This window comes from Saccostrea echinata, unplaced genomic scaffold (assembly GCF_033153115.1).
Source record: "Saccostrea echinata isolate AGI-Se365-2 ecotype Australia unplaced genomic scaffold, CSIRO_AGI_Sech_v1 ptg000015l, whole genome shotgun sequence".
NCBI classification, from domain to species: Eukaryota; Metazoa; Mollusca; class Bivalvia; order Ostreida; family Ostreidae; genus Saccostrea; species Saccostrea echinata.
The window spans coordinates 1125766-1141340 of NW_026889764.1; the positions used below are offsets into that span (position 1 = coordinate 1125766).

General features: G+C 32.3%; 1 protein-coding gene across 1 annotated transcript in view; it reads left to right on the plus strand.

The window, feature by feature from the left end:
* LOC133187973 (A disintegrin and metalloproteinase with thrombospondin motifs 9-like) overlaps window positions 1-15001 on the plus strand; it is a 91611-nt gene extending 76610 nt beyond the window's left edge. The window contains 13 exon segments of the mRNA XM_061323365.1: window positions 2156-2320; window positions 2539-2712; window positions 4792-4962; window positions 5337-5528; window positions 6708-6843; window positions 6960-7051; window positions 7462-7547; window positions 7735-7874; window positions 10234-10328; window positions 10642-10746; window positions 10962-11070; window positions 11374-12289; window positions 14626-15001. Coding sequence (XP_061179349.1) covers window positions 2156-2320; window positions 2539-2712; window positions 4792-4962; window positions 5337-5528; window positions 6708-6843; window positions 6960-7051; window positions 7462-7547; window positions 7735-7874; window positions 10234-10328; window positions 10642-10746; window positions 10962-11054 — 1449 coding nt within the window. The 3' untranslated portion in view covers window positions 11055-11070; window positions 11374-12289; window positions 14626-15001.
* Window positions 15002-15575: the final 574 nt, after the last annotated feature.

Genomic DNA, 15575 nt, shown 5'->3' on the forward strand with positions numbered 1-15575 from the left:
TATTAAATTAAATAAATTAAAATATTGACCATCTGATCAAGCAACCAAATGATATACAAGACAATATAAGAATCTCAACAAAAAACTTTCCCAGACTTCTAGTAGAAACATTTGATGCTTTAAATTATTTGTCCAAACACAAGTACTCTCTAAGTAAAAGTATGGAGGAAAATGGACTGGATATTTAAGCAATGAATTGAATGATAAAGAAAAGGCAATGAAATAAAACCAATCTCTTCAAGATGCCATTCTTTCCTGTTGAATACTGAATAAAACTATTGCAAAAAATGTCTGTGAAATAAGAAAACAATAAATGTTCAGGTTAACATTAATGTCATGGAGCCCCATAGACTTTATCTTCCTTCTCTCCAAGAGATTCCTTGTCAGTTTTTAAAATCTACAGTCAAACCTGAATATTCTAAAAGCAGATCTTTGTAATTTATAAACCAAGAATTATTAAAGAAATACCCTGTCTTTAGCCTCATCTGAATTTAAAGAATTGAAAAATCCCTTAAGTTCATCCTCTTGTTGTGAAGTTAGCTCCACCCATTAATGTCAAATCAGTTCTGCCTATACATTCTTCAATTTTAAAACCTGGCATATCTTAAAATTAAAAGACTAAGAAAGCATTGTGAGTTCTGGGAGATGGAGTGGAACTCTTCACCAAATTTTCAAACTACAGTCAAACCTGATTGTCTCGAAAAATTTGGCAATCTTTGAACAAATCATTTCCAAAAAATTACAGACAAAAAAAACTTAGAATTTGAATGTGTGAGATTCTACAGTTGAGAAATGTTCTTCTTGCCAGCAAGGTTAGGGATGAATACCATTGTTTTACAATGAGAACTGCACTGCTGGTCTTACAAAGTGCAAAGTAATTTATGCCAGATTGTAACTAGAAGTAAAAAGGGTTTTTTTGCAAATGATACAATAAACACTTGAAATTCACAAATTCTTTTAGATTTTTGTGTTTTTCTTGTGGTTCTTGTTTTGTATTGAGTTTATGTTTAGGAGATTTGCCTTCATTTGAAGTGGTTTGTCTGGAAACTCCAACTGTACATAGGAAAAAACTTATAACTGGCTAGATTCTCATATATTTTTAAAATGAACATTTATTTTCCTTTGTTGATCAGAGACTGCAGTTATGTATCCATTTTTTATCTACTGAATCAAACTTGTATTTTTTTTATCACTGCATATCTCAAATATTATTGTTAAAGCACTATATAATACTATTATATACTATACTATTTATAGATACTATTTAAACATTGATTTTACAAGGAAGTTTTGTTTTCATGCATGGATAAAGCTCATTTTTACAAAATAGTGAAATAGCTAGATGTCAGACATATTGTATTTTTCATAAATAACATACAAAGAGATATTCTCCATATAGTATCAGTGGTACATATAAATAATTATATACCTGTGCATATTTCTTTTCTCAAGAGAACTCTTTTCTTGGGGGAGGTTCATAAAGCCTATGCGTTCAGATGGAGATAAATCATTCTAAAGGGGAGTCTTTTATATGATGATGATGATGATAATGATTTGATGCTCCATCAACTTAATCAAACCTTGTGCTGATAAGAACAGAGGGTACAAGGTGCAGCAAATGGATGGGAAAAAAGCATCATCTTCTAATGCAGAGAGATTAATGAGTTCTCATCTATATCCAGAAATTGATGTAGAAATAAAGTGCAGGGGGTTGTGATTTGTGTTTATTTCCTCCCTCTTGGAGGTATAAACAGACTGGGCAAGGTCACTAGTCTAATGAGTCCATTGGCCAGACAGTCTTGGTCTTTGACCTGGTATTCCAGGATACTGACTTACATGTAAGGTGAAGATACATAATCAATCAAATGTTTTATTTTTGTATGTGGATTAATTTAAGATAAATGTATGACCATCTGTTGCTGAGATTAGTTAGAAGAAATTTCCCGAAATATATTTTATCAAAATTGTTCTTGTTTGATTGTTTTTTTTTTTTGTTTTTTTTTTTTTTTTGGGGGGGGGGGGTTGCTTTCTTTCAAAATGATACACGTAGAGATATTTGTTTTGCAATTTGTTTTAAGAAAGATTTGAAAGAAAATTTGGTAATTCTTTTAAGGAATAAATTCATTAAAGTAATGGAAACATTTTTTTTTTCCAGTGTTCAGTGACGTGTGGTAGAGGACATCAGCAGAGGAGTATTAAATGTGTTAATGATTCTGGAGATGAGCAGGATCCTTCAAAGTGCAAAGCCAGTAAACCTCGCAGCATTAAACAGTGTCACATGGGTCGTTGTCCAAAATGGCACAGGGAGAAGTGGTCTCGTGTAAGTCTGCATGCTTGTCATGGACTTGACCTAAATTAAGCTTTCTTTTAAAATAAGAAGCTCAGTCAGAATAACTGTGAAGAATTTTTTTAATGTTTGTAATATTATTACAAGATTTAATATTACAAGTCATAATAGCGAAGCAGTGAGAATAATCAATTTTGTGAAAGTTTTAGCAAAGAAAACTCTTGTTACTAGAAAATTACAATTAATTTCAGTGCTCAGTTACATGTGGTAAAGGCCTGAAAACTCGAAAACTGACTTGTAAAACCCGATACTTACAAGTCGTGGATTCTGCCTACTGCAGCAGTACCCGGAAACCCAAAACGCAGAAAGTTTGTACAAGAAGGACATGTTCAGACTTTACATGGAGGAGGGCACCATGGAGCCAGGTAAAACTACTGCAGATTGGTCAGGAGTATCAGGAGTGAAACATTGAAATACATGTACTAATTATAATTTGTCCTTAGGTTCTGTTTGTTTGGTGGATCAGTGATTGCTTTTTGGAAAATTGGGTGTCCTTCCTTCCTAGTAGAATTAACACAAAAACATGTATGAAGATTTGGGCCCCAACATTTGAAGATGATAATCTTTTATTAAAGGAAAGTTTTGAACCAGCATGTCATATACATGTAGTGATGGTTTGTTACCAAGCCTGATGCTTTTGCATCATTTGTTCAGACAGAGAGACACCTGAATGGATGAACTATTAGAATCACATACAATATGCTGCCTAGTTGTACAATAAGATGGGTTAAGTATTAAACCTTTTCAACACTTTCTTTCATACCTGAAGATGGATATCATCATATATATCAGTCAAGAGTAGATGGTAGTTACATGATAACTAAATGCAGGTTTGCTAAAGTATGTGAAGTACAGCTATCCAGTGTTCATACCCAGTGTTCCCTGCTACTACAGCATCAGAAGGACATGTACAGTATTCCCTCTTAAGTTATGACTAATGTTCAAGTATTTGCTGGGATGTGGTTGTAAAAAAAAATTCTCAACCCTAGCTATGTAGATCAGTTATTGCACAAAAAATGATATAGATGTTGTTTTTAAGTAAGAGAAAGGTAAGACACTTGCCCAGACTCCCTAGTTAGCACTTTACCTGAGGATTGGCTGTCTGGTGTTGTAGTACACAAGTCCTTTAATAAAGCATAAACTTTAGGCATGCAGACAGTACATAATGTACAGTGGTTCTTGATGAAAACATTTGTATTCCAACTGTGATGGGAATGCAATGATTTGTTTTTGTGTAGTCATTCGCACTTAGTTCACACATGCAGTGCAAAGTTGATATAAAAAAAATTACAAGCTGTTGTTTTATGTTAATCTGTCAAAGTGCTTTTCCACTGGTACAAGCGAAGGTTTCAGGAAATCCAAAGATTGATATGATTTGTAGTTATGAACATATTTATTCTATAAATACCATTACAAAAGGTTCCTACACAACTTCTAACAACTTACGAGGCTTTCAACAATCCAAAGATTGTTAGTAACAGAGGCTCCTGTGTGAAAATGCTGCAGTATTGTGGGGATTATAAAATAAAACTTCTCTCATTTTTATGACAGATTAAATTTCTGCTTGTTGTTAATAAACTCCTGAACTTCTGGATGACTGAGAATTATTCTGTCAGCTTCAACCCTTTCATGTGGAAAAAAGAACGTCATTCCTTTTGGGTATAGCTAATATCAAAGAAGGGTAATATCCTGTGCAAGGAGATTGTAAAACTATTTTTTCACATTTATACAGGTGACAGATAGACTGTTAAATTTTAGATAGGAATTCTGCTGGCAAATTTTATTTATTGGTTTTATAAAATTCCTGATAAATTTTCTCTTGGTTTTCATCATAGAACTTACATGCGTAACTCTAGGAGAGATATGGTTTCATTAAAATTAAAAAAAAATGTGGTATTCCTTAAAATTATATTTTTAAAAAAGACCAAAAGATAATTAAAGCACTGACTAAGAGCAAAAATTTCAGTTGGATTGAAGTGATTGCATCATGTGGTTAAATCAATTAGTTTATATAGTACGTTTTACTGATTTGGTAGTGAAAATCTGGGTCATGAGAAGGCTTGTAATGTTTACACCGTCTGCGTATGCACTATAACGTGTGAGGTTTGAACTCAAAACACCCAGGCGGGAGTATTGGCGAATTCATGCAATCCTCATAGATTTAATTAAGAAGCTGGAATTCAGAATGACTTTTTTTGGGTACAGTCAAAGAACAGATCAAAAAAAAAAGATATATTAATTGCTCTAAATGCTTCTATAGAATATAGTGGTACAAATAGTGTTACATGTATCCCAATTAATTTCAACATAAATTGATAAGAAAGAATTCCAAAGAACATCAAATAATTAAAGGTTTCTTATAGTATGTAATAAATGTGTATACTACATGTAGTATTATTTTAGATTCATGACTATAAAATTTAAAAATCTTTGATCTTTTGTAGTGCTCCCAGACCTGTGGTTTTGGAACAAAAGACAGGGAGGTATACTGTGTTGACCGTCGTGGACAGCGGGTTGACGATTTACTTTGTGGACCGCAGCACAAGCCAAAATCACGCAGACGCTGTAACGAGTTCCCATGTCCCTATATCTGGAATACATCACCTTGGTCAAAGGTATGAAGCCTTACAGAATATTATGTGATAAAAAGGATAGTAGCTATAGGGAGAAGAACTGGTAGCTGTACAGTCCAATTTGTTAAAAATAGGAAATCTAGTAACTTTCTGAAAATTGAACAAGATTTGGAAATGTATGAAAAAAATATGAAGTCTTGGTTTGACTAAATACACACATAGAAATCTCAGGTCTTAAATAGGTAGGTTAATTTTAAATTTAAAAAAAAACTGTCATTTGAGTATAAATGATTTAAACATTGAGATACCCGAAAAAAGAGGCCCAAAGATAAAAGAATTGGTACATTTTAAAAAAAATCATAGAAGGTATTTTTATGCTCTAAGAAAGATAACTCTCAATTGTTTCTTTGATTCAGTGTAATGCCACCTGTGGTGAGGGAATGCAGACAAGAACTGCTCTCTGTCAGGCTGTGACTAAAGAGGGGTGGATCTTACCGGGGTCCGTGCCTTATGGCTGTCGACGAGAAGAGAAACCACCCACTGTGCAGACCTGTAACTTTGGAGACTGTGGCTCCCCCCATCACTGGGTCGTGGGGTCATGGGGAAAGGTATTAAAAATAGAAATAAATATTCTTACTTCAGATAGTTTTATATATATGTATTAAAAAATAGGCTCTGCATGGTAATTAGAACATGTGTATAATATCAATCAAAAATAAAGAAATATTTTAGGGTCTTGATTTGTTAACTACTAATTTTGTGATAAAACCATGTAAATGTAACATAAATATGAAATAGTGACAGTTTGATGAGGCACCTGTTGTATTTATGTTTTAGCACTAATAATCTTGCACTGTTCCACATTAAGTGGGGACAGGATGTAAGTTCATTGAGAGTAAGTACAGCTTAACATGCACTGCTATGTCCATCTGATATGCTTTGTCAGTCAGCTTGTTTCCCATGCATTACTTCAAGATAAATCTACATGAAATAATGAAGAAAAAAGATGTTGCAAGTTTTAAAAAATGTTTTATAAAACAGTGTTTTATCTAAATTATCATTTATTAGTATTATTAGTATTTTTTTCTTGTGAGAAATATTTTTTTTTTAAAGAAAAAGGAAGAATATTTTGCAAATTTTATGATTGAGAGACCTTGGGAAACAGGCTTTGAAGAACTGGGGACACATGAAAAGATTTCAAAGTCCAACTTTGCATTATCTCCCTTTGCACAGTAGCTTATTTTTTGGCGAATATTTTAAAGGAGTGGCTAGTTCAGCATCCAAAATACAAGGAGCGGCCTTTTCACTTACAGTTGCTAAGATATCATTAAAGACAAATATTTTAACAAGAGAATTGATAGTGTTGTTGAAGATGAATAGCTGGGGGGGTGGGGGGGGGGGGGGTGGGGAGGGAACAGAGACTGTTATGTTTACAGTGATTAATTGATTTAGATTTCTAAATTGTATTTCAATGTGAATCTTAACATTGGTTGAACAATCTGTTATTTTAAATAAACTTTACAGATTGAGAGAAAAAGAAAGTAAAAGCTTTAGAAATGATTCTTTAATTTAATATTTTAAATAAAATACATAGTTTTATTTTATTTATTTCAAGAATTTTATTTTTATAAAGAATGTTTTATGTTAATTGTAATTGATGATTTGTTTCCTTTACAACTGGTAATTTATTAATTTTCATTAAAGCTCTCCTGCACAATGAGTAAATGTTTTATGTTCATTATTACATGATACTTTATAATTGAAGATTTTTAATTCTCTCCTTTAAGTGCTCCTCCCGATGTGGTTGGGGGAAACAGCGACGACTTGTATTGTGTGTCGACGTTCTTGGAAGACGTCGGTCTCGTAAACAGTGCTCTCTAGACTTACGACCAATAGCGCAACAAAAGTGTTATAGCGGACCATGTAAGCTAATATTGTTTAAAATTTTAATTTGATTGGAAGATAATTTATTTTAATGACATTTTAAAGGAAACATTTAATTTTCTGACTGCTTAAAATATTAGAATTGACTTTTACAGGTTATGCAAGATCCTGTTTAGAGCTGAAGGAGAAAACAAAGATTCGTCATGATGACACGTACAGTATACTTGTCAAACGACGAATACTTCAGGTAAGCATGCTTCTATTAAATTGAAAGATATACAGTCAAACTCATTATCTTAAATATGATGGGACTATGGCTTACCCGAGGGCCTTGGCTAGAAAATACAGAAATCGGTTCAGTATTGAAAAGTTTAAATAAATAAGTGGGCCCACTTTGGGTCAGGTTAACTAAAAACTTGGATATCTAATGATTCAAGATTTTGAGGTTAAAAGACAAAAGGATAGAGTGGTTGAGACTTCCAGTTAACTTGAAATACCCAAAGAGACATCAAAGTCCAGATGACTAAGTTCAACTTTATATATAATGTATTTTTTGAATATAACTATCTACTAAAAAAGTTAATAACTTGATAGATATGGAAGCTTTTCCTGCACCTGGTCAACATTATAACAGTTTTTTGTTTTTGGGTTTACCAGATATACTGCAAGAATATGAGAAAACAACCATATGAATTCATCACTCTACCAGCTGGGAATAACTTTGCTGAAATCTATGGATTAAAGTAAGATATGGAAGCCAAGAGAAACATATCATCTCTTAAAATGTGTTGTCTTATAATTATTAAGCGTAATATGTAGATATTTTTAAAGCTCAAAACATTGCTGACCTAGTTAATGAATTCAAAAATGGTGAAATATTCAGGAAATCTGAAGAAGTGTCTAAATTTGGTATGCTGTATTTTATTTTAGACTACAACGACCAAATCATTGTCCGAATAATGGTACTCGATCTGACGAGTGTGAAGCATGCAGAGATAATCATTACAAAGAAGAGGGTAACACAACATACACCAAAATACGGATAGACCTCACATCACTAAAAATCATCAGTAAGTATGTAATACAAAACAAAATAAGGATGGACCTCAACTGCTGATCATCAGCGCTTGTACTTGATATCTTCTAATGTGCGAAGAAATACAGTCAAATCTTCTTATCTTCAATTCAGAACAAGCTTGAGGATTCAAGATACTGAGGCAAAAATGCAAGCCGAATAAGTAGTTGGGACTTCCAAGTTACTTTGACATATCTGTTATTATTTGAAATATCAAGATTTAAGATACCAAAAGTTCAACTGAAATTTACTGATAAATAGTTCTTTTTTTCAAGTTCTTTTTGTATATAAATCTGTGATTAATTTCTGTCATTCCACTACCTTTTATTATTTTCTCCACAGCCAATGACACTACCTTTTATTATTTTCTTCACAGCCAATGACACTACCTTTTATTATTTCCTCCACAGCCAATGACACTACCTTTTATTATTTTCTTCACAGCCAATGACACTACCTTTTATTGTTTTCTTCAGAACCAATAACACTGCCTTTTATTATTTTCTTCACAGCCAATGACACTACCTTTTATTTCCTCCACAGCCAATGACACTACCTTTTATTTCCTCCACAGCAAATGACACTACCTTTTATTATTTCTTCCACAGCCAATGACACTGCCTTTTTATTATTTTCTTCACAGCCAATGACACTACCTTTTATATCCTCCACAGCCAGTGACACTACCTTTTATTATTTCCTTCCAGCCAATGACACTACCTTTTATTTCCTCCACAGCCAATGACACTACCTTTTTATTTCCTCCACAGCCAGTGACACTACCTTTTATTTCCTTCACAACCAATGACACTACCTTTTATTATTTCCTCCACAGCCAATGACACTACCTTTTATTATTTCCCCCACAGCCAATGACACTACCTTTTATTATTTTCTTCACAGCCAATGACACTACTTTTTTTTATTTCCTCCACAGCCAATGACACTACCTTTTATTATTTCCTCCACAGCCAATGACACTACCTTTTATTATTTTCTTCTCAGCCAATGACACTACCTTTTATTTCCTCCACAGCCAATGACACCACCTTTTATTATTTCCTCCACAGCCAATGACACTACCTTTTATTATTTTCTCCACAGCCAATGACACTACCTTTTATTATTTTCTTCACAGCCAATGACACTACCTTTTATTGTATTCTTCAGAACCAATAACACTGCCTTTTATTATTTTCTTCACAGCCAATGACACTACCTTTTATTTCCTCCACAGCCAATGACACTACCTTTTATTTCCTCCACAGCCAGTGACACTACCTTTTATTATTTCCTTCCAGCCAATGACACTACCTTTTATTTCCTCCACAGCCAATGACACTACCTTTTTATTTCCTCCACAGCCAGTGACACTACCTTTTATTTCCTCCACAGCCAATGACACTACCTTTTATTATTTCCTCCACAGCCAATGACACTACCTTTTATTATTTTCTTCTCAGCCAATGACACTACCTTTTATTTCCTCCACAGCCAATGACACCACCTTTTATTATTTCCTCCACAGCCAATGACACTACCTTTTATTATTTTCTTCAGAACCAATAACACTGCCTTTTATTATTTTCTTCACAGCCAATGACACTACCTTTTATTGTTTTCTTCAGAACCAATAACACTGCCTTTTATTATTTTCTTCACAGCCAATGACACTACCTTTTATTTCCTCCACAGCCAATGACACTACCTTTTATTTCCTCCACAGCCAATGACACTACCTTTTATTATTTCTTCCACAGCCAATGACACTGCCTTTTATTATTTTCTTCACAGCCAATGACACTACCTTTTATTTCCTCCACAGCCAGTGACACTACCTTTTATTATTTCCTTCCAGCCAATGACACTACCTTTTATTTCCTCCACAGCCAATGACACTACCTTTTTATTTCCTCCACAGCCAGTGACACTACCTTTTATTTCCTTCACAGCCAATGACACTACCTTTTATTATTTCCTCCACAGCCAATGACACTACCTTTTATTATTTCCCCCACAGCCAATGACACTACCTTTTATTATTTTCTTCACAGCCAATGACACTACTTTTTTTTATTTCCTCCACAGCCAATGACACTACCTTTTATTATTTCCTCCACAGCCAATGACACTACCTTTTATTATTTTCTTCTCAGCCAATGACACTACCTTTTATTTCCTCCACAGCCAATGACACCACCTTTTATTTTTTCCTCCACAGCCAATGACACTACCTTTTATTATTTTCTTCAGAACCAATAACACTACCTTTTATTATTTTCTTCACAGCCAATGACACTACCTTTTATTTTCCTCACAGCCAATGACACTACCTTTTATTATTTTCTTCACAGCCAATGACACTACCTTTACCACAGGCAGCTATGGAAAGAGCATTCCATTTGCAACAGCAGGGGACTGTTACAGTTCACAGGGAGATTGTCCACAGGTATGTAACAGCCCTTCTAATTAGCCGATTCACAGGGTGATTGCCCACAGTTATGTAACAGCCTTTCTTATTGGCTGATTGCACATAAGTGTTCCCAGCTGTTCACAATGGGTAATTGCCCATAGGTATGCTAGGTTATTTTAATCAACTGTTTGCCCACAGATATACAGACATTCTAAGTGCCTGATTGCTTATATACAATTGATTAAGTTACTTTTCTGCTGCAACATCTTTGGCAGTTTTAGCTAACTTGGAAATTTAAGATGTTTCTTTGATATGTTAATATTTTTATAATAATTTTCTTTTTTTTAAGGGTCGGTTCAGTATCAACTTGGCAGGGACTGGATTTATTGTATCTAAGAATACCAGCTGGACTTTAAGTGGTCTCAGTGCCTCCAAAAAGATTCAAATCTTGAATGTATGTTCTTAAATCCCCCCTTTCCCCCTTCAGTTTTTTTTTTCTTTGCAAAACTATTAAGTAGAAGATTAATAACTATCAAAGTTATCAGAAGAATATATTTTTAAAACGTTATATGTAGGGAATAACAGTTTGTGCAAGTTTTATAAGAGGATCAAGTTAGCTCCCTTTGTATGGTATCTTTTATTGTATGATATATATGTACACATTAACAGGATGGTGAGGTTGTACAGGGTCAGTGTGGGGGCTACTGTGGAAAGTGTCTTCCTGACCCAGCTACTGGACTCCAACTGGACACCAGGCACTGACCAATGCCAACTTTAGGTAAGTACTGATCAATGACTATCTCCTATAAGATTTTTCTTCTTACTGATCTTTGACATCCTTTGTAAGATTTCTTCTTACTGATCTTTGACATCCTTTGTAAGATTTCAAGTCAATTTGCCTTAGATTAAAGATTGATCTGCATTCAGTATTAAACAGCTTTTGGGTGGATGTTTATATATGAAATATGATCTAGCCTACAAGTGCCACCGTTTTCATTAAATATCAATTTTTTTGAAATGTTAAACTATTTATACTGCAACCATGAAATTTTGAAATTACAATATACCTTATCATTTTTAGGTACTTGGTATATTAAATGAAAAAAAAATCTTGCCGAGTTCTTGCACCTGACTCACAATTCCGTCCTTGGATACTTACAAATGTCTCGACAAGTCTCAGTTGTATTCAGGTTGTCAAGGACATCCCCAAGGGAACACAGGGTGAGATGCAGTGAGGTCAAAGGTCGAAGGTCGAGAAACAGAGGTGTTATAAACCTTATCACTGTAGTCATCCCCTCTTCTCCAGAGTGTCAGTTTGACAGAGGACCTCAAAGCTGCACTACAGGCATTTCTGATCTCCAGGTGAACTGATATTTAACTTTTTTGAGAAACCCATATTCTTACCATGCATAATTCATAACTGCATTATGTATATCATGCACGTAACTCACAAACTTCATACATCTTGTCTTCTCAGAAAATGCTCTGTTGAGTTCCATACACTGCTAATTTTTTTTGTTTAGAATTGTATGACAGTATGTTTGCATTGGTTTATAGTTCCAAATCTGTTGATTCATTGATGGAACTCTCTTCAAATAAATTTTGGAAAGAAACACTTGCGACAAAAATATAGCTACAACAAGAAAATTAAATAGCCACAAGTCTTGTATTTAGATTAATTTACAGGGTAATGTCTTGATGTTTCACACATTTAGTTTTTGTGTTTCTGACAAGTCATAACTGTATCTTTTTAATGAGAAAAAAATGCATATGTTTGAAGATCAGTTGTAAATGTGAGTATGACATCTATTTAAAAGGCCAGTTTTCTTGTTTTAGAAGAGATTGTTATATGTCTGTTCATCATATCGTGTATATCCTGAACTAAAGAACAGCTACACATCCTATATATATATATATATTAAAGTGAAGTGTACATGCAAGTGCAATATTTATGACTAAGTAGTGTTGAATTTTGTTGCCTGTTTAAATGTATATGGGTGAATTCAAAAAAAATGACCAAACACATATTTATCAACCCACACTAAAAATACAGGCAATGAAAATAGATTTCTATGTCTCAGCATATGTCTTCAGATAGTGTCTAAATACCTGCCAAATATCTTGTTGATATCTCAATTAACAAAAAAGTTATGCCCAAAAATGATGCTAAAATTGTCAGGAGTGCAACACCTTTTTGTGACATTTTGAAATTTCAACATTTTTTAGAGATCTGTGAAATAAAAAATAACGCTTCATGTTGAAAATAAAGACTTTCCTGATAATATTCAAAGCATTGAGCTTTAAATGTGGACTGCCATAACTTCTGTTTAATCAAGTTGTGGTCATGGCTGATGTTTAAAGAAATGTTATACCATGTCAGGAGTGCAACAGAAAAAATGTAGTGTTGCCAAAAAAAACATCAATTGTAAAATTCTGAAAGAAAATTAAGACAAAAAAGAATTTAGAAGTGTAAAACAATAACTGATATACATTTTAAAACTTAAAAATGTTATATAAATCACAAGCAGCATTAATGAGAGTCAAGTATATGTGCATACCCAAAAATGCCAGGAGTGCAACATTTGATGTTTTGCTCCCAAGCATGAAAAAATTATTATCATTATATGATTTTCTGATTTTTATTTTGGAAAATAAAGACACAAAGAACATTTCTACCAAATAGATTTATCAATTACAGAATCTGTCTGTGCTTCAGATCCATATTTCTATGGTCAGGAGTGCAACACATTTTTTTAAAGATTCAATTTGTGTGTCGAAAACACTTCTTTTCATGCTTAGAAATATTCATTAATTAATAATGATCTTTTTGTATAATTTAATACTAAATTATTGACAGTTTTTTTTTTATTAAAATCCTTCCTTTTTCAATTTTATCAATTCAGATGTGTTTTTATCTTTTTGTGATTTTTTTAATGAATGTTAAAAATAAACACACTAAAACATTGTCATAAAATTCAAGTAATTCCTCCTCAACTTCACTGAAACAACAGAACAAGTTCTTATGTAATTTTCACTTCACAATTCTACTTTAAAGGCCCCAATGCTTTTGGTCAGGAGTGCAACAAATATGTTAGAATTATAATTCATCCAATAAGAATAAAAATAAAGAAAAAATGATGAGTAGAATTTTTCTGGTGGGTTACTGTGTTTGTCCTCTAAAGGAAAATATGCTTTAAAATATATTTTATTTTCTAAATATACGTTTAAGCTAGTTTTTTGGCATAAAATAGGGTATAATTCCAGATAAAATGCGAATTTTAAATTCTTTCATCTGTTTTAATTATGAAGTATTAGACTATAAGTATTGCACAATTTCATTACCATTTGATGTTGCCAACACTTTATGAATTTTTGTGTTCTGTGGTTTTAATTTTAAACTTTACTGCAGTGAGGAGTGCAACAAAACTGCTTTATAATTACCGATGCTTTTTAACTATCTTTACTGAAAAATAAGTTGAAAAAAAAATGCTTGATACTATTTGATGTTCAAAACACTATGTCTATCAACAAATTACATAAATTTTATGGTCAATTCAGGGAACAGTTTTCATCATTTCACATATATTTTAAATACAATTTATATATATTACACTTTGCAAATAATCATGTTTTAAGGTCTTCAAAATATGAAAAACCTGCTCTAAACGATGAAAAATACCAACACGACAAATTGATTTACAAAGTAAGAATGGGTTATTGTGTGTTATAATTTTTAAAACAATGTTAAATAAAATACATATCAGATGTCAGGAGTGCAACACAATAATGTAACATAGGTTCACTTCAAAATCTAGTATTTTTTGTAAGAGAACTCGTATATAACAATTCTTTTTTGGCTTAGATTTAAAGAATTGACTTGAACGGACAAAAAAGTGAAATTTGGGGAATTTTATTGCTTCATATTTTTTTCATATTAAAACTTTTCAAACCAGAATTGAAAAAATAATGTAAAATTACAATCAAAAAGCCAATTTTTTGTCACATGTACAAGAGAAGATACTCATTCAAGGTCTAGGTTTAATCATTTATACCCCTTTTACCATTTTGAAGCATAAAAAACTATAATTTCTTGTTATTATGTATTTTAGAAAGTCTTTTAAGGTGTAATGATATTTTCTTTTTTCAAAAGAAATTTTACTAATAAAAATTCTGAAACTTTTTAATCCAATTGTCTATTCTATTGCCACTTCAGGATTTTAAACTAGAATGCATTTGCATTATGATGATATAAGTGAAAAATATGTTATATGTAGTTGAATTTTGCCAAAAAAATTCAGTTTGGTGGTCATTTTTTTTGAATTCACCCATATAGTGCTGAACACATGTTCAAAGTCTTACTTTTTGAATTTACATGTATATTTGAAGATGGTTAATGAAATGACACAATTTGTTGACATTTTTAAAGGAATAGAAATAGAAAATTAACTTCATGTTAATTCCATCTTCCCTAATTTTTTTTTTTTTTTTTTTTTTTTGTTCTTTTTTCCCCACATGCAAAATTGTGAACAATGAATGAAGAGATTTGATTAGATATACAAATCTTCATAAATTTCTTATTTCTACAGGGAAATTATTTTGAATTAAGGACATACGCAACGTACCTTACCTACTGATAATTTTTCAAGATATTCTTAATTTAAGATTATAGTGCCATCAAATGTTCGTAGACAAAAAATCGGCATGCATTACCAGGGGTTTTGAAAAGATATCAATTGTTGAAATTTTTTGTATAATTTAAAGAAAAATATACAAAAATTACTAAACATATATTGTAGATGTTTTGTTTATCAAAACTTGTTTTAGAAGAAGTGTACAACAGCATATATAGACAATAAAATGTATCACACAGTTCCTTTAAGTATTGGAACTCTTCAGCTCCAGGGAAAAAGACAATAAAGTTCAAACTACGTTGCGTATGTCCTTAATATAAATACAATGTGACTGGTTTTAAATATATTTAATATTCTGTCATTGCTAGAATACAGGTATGTTTTGTGGGGAAGTATTATTTTGAAAATAAATGCTGCCCAAATGTTAGACAAATGTTAATAGTTAATATAGTCTAAAAATAATCTTCAGTTCATCTGAAGATAAATACTTGTATAGTTAATCTCAAATCCTGTGGATAATCAAAATAACTTATTATTAAACATGTATGCATTTTCACTGCCAGTTATTCTAACCTGTCTTGTATTCAATCCATATGATATTTGTGTACCCCCATGCTGAGAATTTGAGAGTTGAGGAATATCAGTTTATATG